General features: G+C 37.2%; 1 protein-coding gene across 1 annotated transcript in view; it reads right to left on the bottom strand.

Moving 5' to 3' along the window:
* Positions 1-12,419, bottom strand: part of Gdpd4 (glycerophosphodiester phosphodiesterase domain containing 4) — an 85,379-nt gene that overhangs the window by 32,755 nt on the left and 40,205 nt on the right. The window contains exon 9 of the mRNA XM_074072307.1: positions 1,791-1,947. Coding sequence (XP_073928408.1) covers positions 1,791-1,947 — 157 coding nt within the window. The remainder of the gene's footprint in view (positions 1-1,790; positions 1,948-12,419) is intronic.

Raw genomic sequence — 12,419 nt, 5'->3', positions numbered from 1 at the left:
GTTCTGGGATTTGAACTCAGGGCCTTACACTTGCCAGGCAGGCACTCTACCACTTGAGCCACTTCGCCAGCCCCGCCTTCAAACCTTTTAAATCACATGCTAACATTTCAACTACCTTCCAACAATACAGCATAAAAGAAAAGAAAATCCCACAATTGAACCTAAAGATAAAGTCCTCCAGATAATCATATTTGAACCCCAGGTGTCAGAATTCTCAGTAGCCAAAGTAATAGTATAACTAAACATACAAGTATACCACCTGAACATGTTAAATAAAAAATATCCACCAAAATTTATCATAATAACACATCCAACCTTACCACTTACAACTAACCCAATACATTTATAACATGAAATGCTTTTTTCACAACAGGGATTTTATTTTATTTTTTTTTTCATTTTTCTTTTATTATTCATATGTGCATACAAGGCTTGGTTCATTTCTCCCCCCTGCCCCCACCCCCTCCCTTACCACCCACTCCACCCCCTCCCGCTTCCCCCCCCTCAATACCCAGCAGAAACTATTTTGCCCTTATCTCTAATTTTGTACAACAGGGATTTTAATTTTTGTTATTGTTTTGTGGTGCTGGGGATTGGACCCAGGGCCTTGTACATGTTAGTCAAGTGCTCCAACACTGAGCTACATCCTCAGCCTAAGAAAATGTTTTTGACAACCCAAACCAAGTATAGTATTTAGTGAAAAATTAAATATTAAATGTCATAGTTAACCATGACAATTGACATGAAAAATGACTATTGTTGTCTTTCAACAATAAGGAACACTGGCTGGGTGCCAGTGGATCACATCTGTAGTCCTTGCTGTTTGGGAGACTGAGATCAAGAAGATTACAGTTCAAGTCTAGACCAGGCAAATAGTTCTTGAGACCCCCATCTCCAAAATAACCAGAGCAAAATGGACTGGAGGTGTGGCTCAAGTAATAGAGCGCCTGCTTTGCAAGCATGGAGCCCTGAGTTCAAACCCCAATCCCACCAAAAAAAATAAAAACCCAACAGGGACCACTGAGTTCCAAGAACCACCAAGGAAGATCACCCATTAATTAAAATTATCAGTCAGTCATTCATCAACCCTACTGCTCCATCAAACACCTCAATCTAATGAAACTTTGACTCAGTTTTAGGTGTGAGTTAAATTTTACAAATCCTAACAGGACTTTTGGGAGCAATGTGCTATATCAGATATGTAACAACCTTTCATCTAGAATACACATTTGCTAAAACATTAATATTAACCTGAAATTAACTATGGTTTGACATTTATCACAATATTTTATAATTATCTATTTGTATACTATCCTGTGAACCCCATTAGGGCTGGAGGTGTGCTTACTTTCTATTTTATTCCATGTGTCTGATATCCAGTAGATGCTCAATACATACTTATTGAATAGCAAAAAGGAAACAAGAGCAAATATGTTTCCCAGTCTGCCTCATCTATAAGGCTGTGAGCTACTCAAAATACTCAGGAAAGTGATATATATATTGTAGGCACACTATCAAAGTTTGTGAAATGCTTCGGTAAAAAGTAATTACATGACAAAAACAAGTTTACAAGTGCATCTCCAGACTGGTGAATGGTGAAAGCAGCAATCAGATTCATTGCCTTGTCAGAAAAGCCTTATTGCCAATGCTATAGGCCTGCTACCAGACTAGGATGAAAATATATGCACATTTGTCTATCTTCACCTTTGGCCTTGATCTCCAGAAACAGCACATGGACCTGTACAGCAAAGGGATTCAATGCAAGTATGTGAAACTGAGGAATGTCTTACCTCTGGTTGTACAAACCATTTTCCAGCATTCAGAGTTTTCAGGAAAGTCCAACTGAAGAAAGCAGGATAGCTAAAGGTGGCATTTGGCATGACCTCCCTGATATTGGTTGTTCTACTCAGGTCATAGTCATGCATGAGGAAAGGCACATGATCGTAACTGCGGGCACAGGGGAAAAGAAGGCAAGAGGTAGACAGGCTCAACTTAGTCACCTTGGTAGGCAAGATCCCTCCACAACCCTCTCAAATAGCAGAAAAGGGCAAAGTACCAGTCACTTACATGGATGTCAGTATTTTTCTACCCCAGGGACCAATCTTTCATAATACTGTCATATTACAGTGATGGTGAAAGAGGCTTTCTGGCATCAAGAAATCAGCAGATGGGCTGGAGTTGTGGTTCAAGAGCACCTGCTTAACAAGTGCAAAGCCCTGAGTTCAAACCTCAGTACTGCCAACAACAACAACAAAAAAGTAGCAGGTACAATACTAGCCTGAGGATAAGGTGAGAGGGTGGGGACAAGGCAGGGTCTTGAGGTCCCCAAGAACATTCTAAGCAGGCTCCCTATGTTTTTCTAACCTTTCTCCAATTTAGGCACCTGCTCAGAGTAGTTCTGGTCCTAGATCCTCCACATAATAATATTCCAGACAGTACTATAAGACAAGTTCCTGGTTCTGCTACCTACTGTTTGCTTTGGATAACCTCTGATTTTATGAAACTCTTTCTCACTAAAATACCTATGAAAACAACACCTATAATGGCCATGAGGGAATAAGGGTTGGTATTTACTGTCCTGTGATAAACAGCTTGAAAACTGGGTAAAATAAAGGGAATAATTGTGTCCACTCAATGAACAACTGGGAGGATGATATTATGATTTCTAAGAAAAGGGAAACAAACAAAGTTACACCAGTAACAGGGTTCCAAGTGAATTCTAAACTGTGATACAGGATGGGAAAGCCTAAAAGGTACCCAGCTGTCTTGTTGAAATGGGAAGAAAAAGGTCAGAGTAAGGGGAAGCCAAGAAGGAATTTGTGGGCTGGAGTCCCATAGAGGGATAGAGCTACAAAAAATAAAATAAAATAAAATAAAAACCCGCTCCTTAGAAATATGCACAGAGATCTCTTGAGTGGGTGGTTAAATATCACTCTGTACACATACATGTAGAGTGAAACTCTATGAAGACTGGAAAGAAGAACTTTCAAGAAAAGTAAAACTATCAAAAAGATATGCGACAGATTGTAGAACTAACATGAGGAGTGAATCAATTATCCATGGTCCATCCGGTAAGAAAAGAGAGACTTCAATAAGCACATGCACATTCTTTTAGAGACTTCAGGAGACCACATCATAGATAGAAGAATAATTGCCAGGCGTGGTGATTCATGCCTATAATCTCAGTACTTGGGAAGCTGAGCCAGGAAGATTGTGAGCTCAAGATTGCTGGGCTTACATAGAACTTGTCTCAAAATAGAAACAGAGAGAATGGATTTAGAGCCACTTTAGAGTCTCCATTAAAAAATTTAAAGCCAAGCCTCCAAGGTATCAATCTCTTTAAAAGTAACTTAACTACCTGCTAGAAAAAAGTTCAACATTCCTTAAAAGAATACAACAATATTTAGGACCATCAATGTAAAGCTGCATTTTCTAGCTTACAACCAAAATTCACCACAAATGTAAACAGAGAATATGTGAATACAAGCAAGAGAAATTACTCAATAAAGACAAATTAAAAACTGAAAGATGACAGAATTCTTAGATGAGTATTAACTATATAACAAAATTATAAATGATGTAAACAACATATAAAGGAAAACATGAACACAAGACATAAATGAAGACCTATATTCAAATAAATTTGAAAATCTTAAAGAAATGGACAGATTTCCATTTCCTCTTGGAAATTAATCACCTGAATAGATCTATAACACAAAATGAAATTGAAGCAGCAATCAAGAGTCTCCCCAAAAAGAAAAGTCCAGGACCTGATGGATTCTCTGCTGAATCAGACCTTTAAAGAAGAACTGATACCAACCCTCCTTAAACTGTTCTATGAAATAGAAAGGGAAGGAAAACTGCCTAACACATTTTATGAAGCCAGTATTACACTTATCCCCAAACCAGGCAAAGACACCTCCAAAAAGGAGAACTATAGGCCAATCTCCTTAATGAACATTGATGCAAAAATCCTCAACAAAATAATGGCAAACTGAATTCAACAACACATCAAAAAGATTATTCACCACGACCAAGTAGGCTTCATCCCAGTAATGCAGGGGTGCTTCAACATACGAAAATCAATAAACATAATAAACCACATTAACAGAAGCAAAGACAAAAACCACTTGATCATCTCAGTAGATGCAAAAAAAGCCTTAGATAAGATCCAACACCATTTCATGATAAAAGCTCTAAGAAAACTAGGAATAAAAGCTATATATGACAAACCTACAGCAAGCATTATACTTAACAGAGAACAACTGACACCATTCCCTCTAAAATCAGGAACTAGACAAGGATGCCCACTATCTCCATTCCTATTCAACATAGTACTGGAATTCCTAGCCCGAGCAATTAGGCAAGAAGAAGGAATAAAAGGAATACAAATAGGTAAAGAAACTGTCAAAATATCCCTATTTGCAGACGACAGGATCCTATACCTTAAAGACCCAAAAAACTCTACTCAGAAGCTCCTAGACACCATCAACAGCTATAGCAAAGTAGGATATAAAATTGACGTAGAAAAATCATTAGCATTTCTATATACTAATAATGAACAAACTGAAAAAGAATATATGAAAACAAGTCCATTTACAATAGCCTCAAAAAAAATCAAATATCTAGGTGTAAACCTGAAAAGGATGTTAACGACCCTTACAAGGAAAACTATAAACTTCTGAAGAAAGAGATTGAGGAAGACTATAGAAAGCAAAGAGATCTCCCATGCTCATGGATTGGTAGAATCAACATAGTAAAAATGTCTATACTCCCAAAAGTAATCTACATGTTTAATGCAATTCCCATCAAAATTCCAATGACATTCATTAAAGACATTGAAAAATCTGTTAAATTTATAAGGAAACACAAGAGGCCACGAATAGCCAAGGCAATACTCAGTCAAAAGAACAACGCTGGAGGTATCACAATACCGGACTTCAAACTATATTACAAAGCAATAACAAGAAAAACAGCATGGTACTGGCACAAAAACAGACATGAAGACCAGTGGAACGGAATAGAGGACCCAGATATAAAGCCACAGAACTATAACCAACTTGTCTTTGACAAAGGCGCTAAAAATATATGATGAAGATATAGCAGCCTCTTCAACAAAAACTGCTGGGAAAACTGGTTAGCAGTCTGCAAAAAAACTGAAACTAGATCAATGTTTATCACTCTATACCAATATTAACTCAAAATGGATCAAGGATCTTAATATCAGACCACAAACTCTAAAGTTGATACAGGAAAGAGTAGGAAATACTCTGGAGTTAGCAGGTATAGATAAGAACTTTCTCAATGGAACCCCAGCAGCACAGCAACTAAGAGATAGCATAGATAAATGGGACCTCATAAAACTAAAAAGCTTCTGCTCATCAAAAGAAATGGTCTCTAAACTGAAGAGAACACCCACAGAGTGGGAGAAAATATTTGCCAGCTACACATCAGACAAAGGACTGATAACCAGAATATATAGGGAACTTAAAAAACTAAGTTCTCCCAAAACTAATGAACCAATAAAGAAATGGGCAAGTGAACTAAACAGAACTTTCCCAAAAGAAGAAATTCAAATGGCCAAAAAACACATGAAAAAATGCTCACCATCTCTAGCAATAAAGGAAATGCAAATTAAAACCACGCTAAGATTCCACCTCACCCCCGTTAGAATAGCCATCATCAGCAACACCACCAACAACAGGTGTTGGCGAGGACACAGGGAAAAAGGAACCCTCTTACACTGCTGGTGGGAATGTAAATTAGTACAACCACTCTGGAAAAAAATTTGGAGGCTACTTAAAAAGCTAAACATTGATCTACCATTCGATCCAGCAATACCACTCTTGGGGATATACCCAAAAGACTGTGACACAAGTTACTCCAGAGGCACCTGCACACCCATGTTTATTGCAGCACTATTCATAATAGCCAAGTTATGGAAACAGTCAAGATGCTCCACTACTGACGAATGGATCAAGAAAATGTGGTATCTATACACAATGGAATTTTATGCAGCCATGAAGAAGAACAAAATGTTATCATTCGTTGGTAAATGGATGGAATTGAGAACATCATTCTGAGTGAGGTTAGCCTGGCCCAAAAGACCAAAAATCGTATGTTCTCCCTTATATGCGGACATTAGATCAAGGGCAAACACAACAATGGGATTGGACTTTGATCACATGATAAAAGCGAGAGCACACAAGGGAGGGGTGAGGATAGGTAAGACACCTAAAAAATTAGCTAGCATTTGTTGCCCTTAATGCAGAGAAACTAAAGCAGATACCTTAAAGCAACTGAGGCCAATAGGAAAAGGGGAACAGGTACTAGAGAAAAGGTTAGATCAAAAAGAATCATCCTAGAAGGTAACACACATGCACAGGAAATTAATGTGAGTCAACTCCCTGTATAGATATTCTTATCTCAACTAGCAAAAACCCTTGTTCCTTCCTATTATTGCTTATACTCTCTCTTCAACAAAATTAGAGATAAGGGCAAAATAGTTTCTGCCGGGTATTGAGGGGGTGGGGTCAAGGGGGAGGGGGTGGAGTGGGTGGGGGTGGGGTCGAGGGGGAGGGGGTGGAGTGGGTGGTAAGGGAGGGGGTGGGGCAGGGGGGAGAAATGATCAAGCCTTGTATGCACATATGAATAATAAAACAGTAAAAAAAAAAGACTTATCACCAGATTTATTTATTTATTTATTTATTTATTTATTTGGCAGCATTGGGGTTTGAACTCAGTGCCTCACATTTGCTTGGCAGGCGCTCTACAGCCACTCCAGCAGCCCTTTCTGTGAAGGTTTTTTTGAGATAGGGTCTTGAAACTATTTGCCCAGGGCTGGCTTCAAACCCCAATCCTCTTGATTTCTGCCTCCTGAGTAACTAGGATTATAGACGTGAGACACGGCACCCAGCTATCAGAATTCTTAAACTCAAGAAATTTTGACTTTATTTGGTCTTCCCCCATCCAAAGACTTTAGTAGGCAGAAATAACAGATGATTTTTTAAAGTACTAAGATTTCTGGGGTGGCATCACTTTACAATAATCTAAGGTTTATGTTTTGGTTGCTACTAAAGATTTAAATGAGTTACAAAAGCTATAAACCATTACAGAAGGGTTATAAAATATAAATCTTATGAGAAAAGATTTGTATGCAATTAAGTTGGTTATAACCAAAAGTTATTTGAAGGATTTTCTAAGATCAAAATTTAATGAGCAGATATAAAATAAGAATCTAGGTTTTTTTTTATGTTTAGAACAAGGCTTTCTTAAAACGATCTTTGCTCAGTAAAATTCTCAAAAAAAATTAGCTTTAAAAAACAAAGATTCAATATGAATAAAAGAAAAAAAAACCCAAAGATTTGGGGGCCATGTGTGGTAGAACACACCTGTAATCCCAGCTACTGGAGATCAGGAGGATCATAGTTCAACATTGGCCCAGGCAAAAAGTTAGCAAGCACCTACCTCAACAAATGAGATGGCAACCGTGGTGTGTGCCTATAATTTATAACTATTCCATAGGCAATGTAGGAGAATTAGAGTTCAAGGCCAGCCCTGGGCAAATATGGAAGACCATAACCAAAAAGTAACTAAAGCTAAAAAGGGCTGGAGACATGGCTCAAGTGGTAGAGTGCCTGCCTGTCAACCCCAAGGCCCTGAGATCAAGCCCCAGTACTGTCAAAAAAAAGAAGTAAAGACTTTTGTGTATCAAAATAATTAGGTAATTTTTGTGTTTTCTGTTGCCAGATTTTGATTGCTTAGGAAAATTAAATGTAATTAAAATTAAAGAGAGTTAAAGTTTACTTAAGATCTTTTAAACAAAGTTTGGTTAAACTACTATTGTTTGATAATGATATATCATATGCTTTATTGATATAAATTTTACAAAAGTTTAAAAGCGTGAGTCTTACTATAATGCTATCATGATTACTGCCTTAACGTGATATAAAAGTAACTACACTTTGGCTGCCGAGTTACTAAACTATATATATTGTTACAGTCATTTTAGAAAAGAAGTCATATTTCAGTAAAGCAGTACATGTATTTTCTTAGTGTATAAATAAGCAGTAATTCTTGTAATCTGTACTAGAAAATCTGTGCAGTTCTGTGGTATGTGAATTAGGATTTTTAAAGATGTCACTATAAACAGAACAAAGACAGCCTAATTACCGATATGTAATTCTTGATATTGTATATGATTAAAATATCAGAAAAATTAATTCTAAGAAAGAATTAACTTGAAGCTTTTGAGATGATCCCTATATAGTTTTGTATTTACTTTACAATTTATTAAATGTAAATAATGAGCTTTCCCCCTAAATTGTAATTCACTTTGGTTTACATAAATAAGACTCTTAAAAAAGTACATATATATATATATTTTTTTTTTCTTGATGGTACGGGGGATGGAACCCAAGGCCTTCTGCATGCTAGGCAAGCATTCTATCACTCAGTTGTATCTTCAGCCCACAAGTACCCTTTTTTTTTTTTTTTTTTTCACAAGTACCCTTAAATGTACCCTTCTGACAAAACTAAGCTTCTCTTACAAATTGGTTTTAACTTTGTAACTGTGGCCTGTCAAAAGTCTACATGACTACAATTTATGTTCTAAGCTGCTATCTCTTTAACACTAGACTCCTTATAAAAACTTTGCCTATGAATCAATCTACACCTTTTTTGTTACTCAAATTTGGCTCAGAAGGGCTTTTTTTTTTTTTGAACATTGACTCCAGTCATCGATCACCTCCCACTCCAACATGTGGTCAGACTGATCACTGCTACACAAATATCTCACTATAAGGGACTGAAGCACTAAATGGTTAGAGATGTCTTCAGAGGAAACGGCAAGATCAAAATGGAGTGATTTTTTCAAGTCCTCCAGCCAAAAGCAAGCAGAACCAAGAGACAGACAGCATAGAGGTCATAGACAGCAGAGGGTTCTTATGCACATTACCTATTTTCCACAAGGTGGCGCTATTAGATATCTGCTGGCTATGGTTCCTACTTGTGTTCTACTAATGGGATTTCTTTTAGACACACTCATTTGACTTTTTATTTTTTTTAAATATGCATCAGGTACCCTTGATGAAAGCTATACACCAACCCAGCAATAGGCAGCCAACCAGATGACACAGTATCCCAAGTCCCTCAAGATAAAGGAATGGAGAAAAAAGGGCAATGTTGTAACAGGGCCCTAAAAATTAAAAATTTTCAAAATTGTCTTCTTCAGTTCCAGCTTTCTACAGGAAATATCATGCTGGAAGTGAAAGTGGCTTGTCCCCAGAAGCCCTAGCCCCTGGCACAAGAAGAAAGGCTTATCTCCCAGCTCTGGTAAGTAGGACCCACAACTAAACCTTCATATGCGTATTTCTTGACTTTTGGTCTATCCTTTCTATAAATTTGTAACACTGTTATTGGGAAGGTGGAGACAGAATGAAAATGGCTCTCTTCCCAGTTGTGGCCAAACTGTAAATTCATTTTTCCACTTTTATATATATTTTATGTTGTTTTCTCTTAATGCAGGTGAATGGTTGGACCCAGAACCAGGTGTTATGGCTGTGGGTTCCAGAAACAGTGCCAATGAGAGGTGGTGGAACGTCCAGGAGGTGGGGCCTAACAGAAGGAATTTAGGTCATTGAGGGTGTGCCTCTGAACAAGATGCTGGGACCTGAGCCCCCCTTCCATGCCTTCTCCCCATTGCCATGAAGTGAAAAGCTTTGTCTGCCACATGCCATGATGTTTTGCCTCATCACAGGCCCAAAGGTAACAACAGGCTGAAACCTCTGAAACCATGGGCCAAAATAAACCTAATCTCTTATCAATTTGATTATCTCAGATATCTATCACAATGATGAAAAGCTAATATACAATAAGAGTTTCATTTAAAAAAAAAACTGCCAATTTTTTTGTCTGTTTGAGATAGGCTTCAAACTTGCAATCCTCCTGCCTCTGCCATCCAAGTGGTGGCTGGCCTCCATTAACTACCAAACTTAACCTAAAAAGATATATATAATGGCTATAGCTTTTTACATTTCTACATACAATGTATGAGGAATTTTGATTTGTCTTCTAGCACAGTGTTCTACTTAAGTTTTGAAATTAATTTTTAACACATAAAAACAAAAATATTGTACATATTAGCATATATTAATTGTACAAGGGGATTCAGTTTTATTTCCATATATGCATATAATGAACTTTGATCAAATTCACCCCCCTATTACTATTTCTTATCCTTCTCCCACCTTCTAAAAAATTTTAACGGGTTTCATTAGTTGATATTCATATATATGAAGTACTTCCATCATAGTCAAGACCCTTCACCACCTCCTTTCTCTCTTCCCCTCCCACTGGTTCCGACCAAAGAGCCTCCCAGATTTATACTTGTGTGATTCTTTTTTTTGTTTTTTGTCTAGATTCTGCATATAAAAGAGAACATGCAATATTTGTCTTTCTGTCTTGCTTTTCATGCTTAACATGATGATATCCAATTCTGTTTCATTTTCCTGAACACAACATAATTATATTCTTCATCATGGCTGAATAAAATCCCATTGTGTTTATATACCATATTTTATTTATCCATTCATTGGCTGTCAGGCATGTAAGCTGATTTCACAGTTTGGTTATTGTGACTGCTACTGCTATAAACATTGGTGTTTCTCCCATTCTTCAGGTGTCTTTTTGTTTTTTGTTTTTTTTATTATTATTATTCATATGTGCATACAAGGCTTGGTTCATTTCTCCCCCCAGCCCCCACCCCCTCCCTTACCACCCACTCCGCCCCCTCCTTCTCCCCCCCCAATACCCAGCAGAAACTATTTTGCCCTTATTTCTAATTTTGTTGTAGAGAGAGTATAAGCAATAATAGGAAGGAACAAGGGTTTTTGCTGGTTGAGATAGGGATAGCTATACAGGGAGTTGACTCACATTAATTTCCTGTGCATGTGTGTTACCTTCTAGGTTAATTTTTTTTTTATCTAACCTTTTCTCTAGTTCCTGGTCCCCTTTTCCTATTGGCCTCAGTTGCTTTTAAGGTATCTGCTTTAGTTTCTCTGTGTTAAGGGCAACAAATGCTAGCTAATTTTTTAGGTGTCTTACCTATCCTCACCCCCCCCCCTTGTATGCTCTCGCTTTTATCATGTGCTCAAAGTCCAATCCCATTGTTGTGTTTGCCCTTGATCTAATGTCAGGTTGTCTTTTTGATAGCAGTACTTGTTTTCTTTGCTGTACAGAGCCTTGTAAGTTGATACAATCCCATCTGCCAACTCTTACTCTTATTTCCTGAGCAAATGGAGTCCTACTCAGAAAGGCATGTTATCTTCCCTATAGGTGATGGCTATATAGTCAAGGTATTCAAGGGTTTACCTATGTTTTCCTTTAATAGCTTCAGTTTAGGCTTTGCATTTAGATCTTTGATCCATTTTGAATTATTTTTTGTACAATGTGACAGATGTTTAACTTCAATCTTCTACAGGTGGATATTCAGTTTTCCCAACACCATGTGTTGAAGAGGCTGTCTTTTCTCCAACGTGTTTTTGGTCCCTGTGTCAAACACAACTGTAGCTACATTGTTGAATTCTGTCTGCAAGTATTTTATTGAGAATTTCTGCATTCATGTACATCAAGGAAATCTGTAATTTTCTTTTTGTTGTGTCTTCATCTGGTTTTGCCATCCAGGTGAAACTGGCTTCATTGAGTTTGGTAGTGTCCCTTCCCTTTCTATTTTATGCAACAGTTTCAGGAGCATTGGTGCTAGTTTTTTAAAAGCCTGACTGAATTCAACATTAAATCTATTTGGTCTTGGGCTTTTCTTTGTTGGGAGATTCTTTATTACTGCTTCAATTACTGCTTTACTAGCTTTTCTGTTCTATTCCATTGGTCTACATGTCTGTTTTTATGCCAGTACCATGCTATTTTGTCACTATGTTTCTGTACTATAATTTGAAATTAGGTATTGGGACACCTCCAGCATCACTCTTTGTGCTCAGGATTGCTTTGACAATTAGGGGGTCCTGTGTTTTTCCATATAAATTTTAGGATTGATTTTTCCATTTCTGTGAAAAATGACACTGAAATTTAATAGGGATTGTACTGAATCTGCAGATTGTTACATAGCCATTTTCACAATATTAATTGCTAATCCATGGTCATGGAAGGTCTTACCATCTTCAAGTGTCTTCAATTTTTCTGCAGTATTTTATAGATTTCATCGTAGAAGTCTTTCATCTACTTTGTTAGGTTTATTCTTAGGTGTATTTTTTTTATGCTATTGTGAATAGGATTGTTTTCCTGATTCTTTCTCACCCTGTTCATTACTGGTATATAGAAAAGGTACTGATTTTTGTATGTTGATTTTGTGTCTTGTTACTTTGCTAAAAGTTGTTATCAGATCTAAGTTATTTCATGGAGTCTTC

Source organism: Castor canadensis, chromosome 1, assembly GCF_047511655.1.
Source record: "Castor canadensis chromosome 1, mCasCan1.hap1v2, whole genome shotgun sequence".
Classification (NCBI taxonomy): domain Eukaryota; kingdom Metazoa; phylum Chordata; class Mammalia; order Rodentia; family Castoridae; genus Castor; species Castor canadensis.
This window is presented reverse-complemented; position numbering and strand designations above follow the sequence as displayed.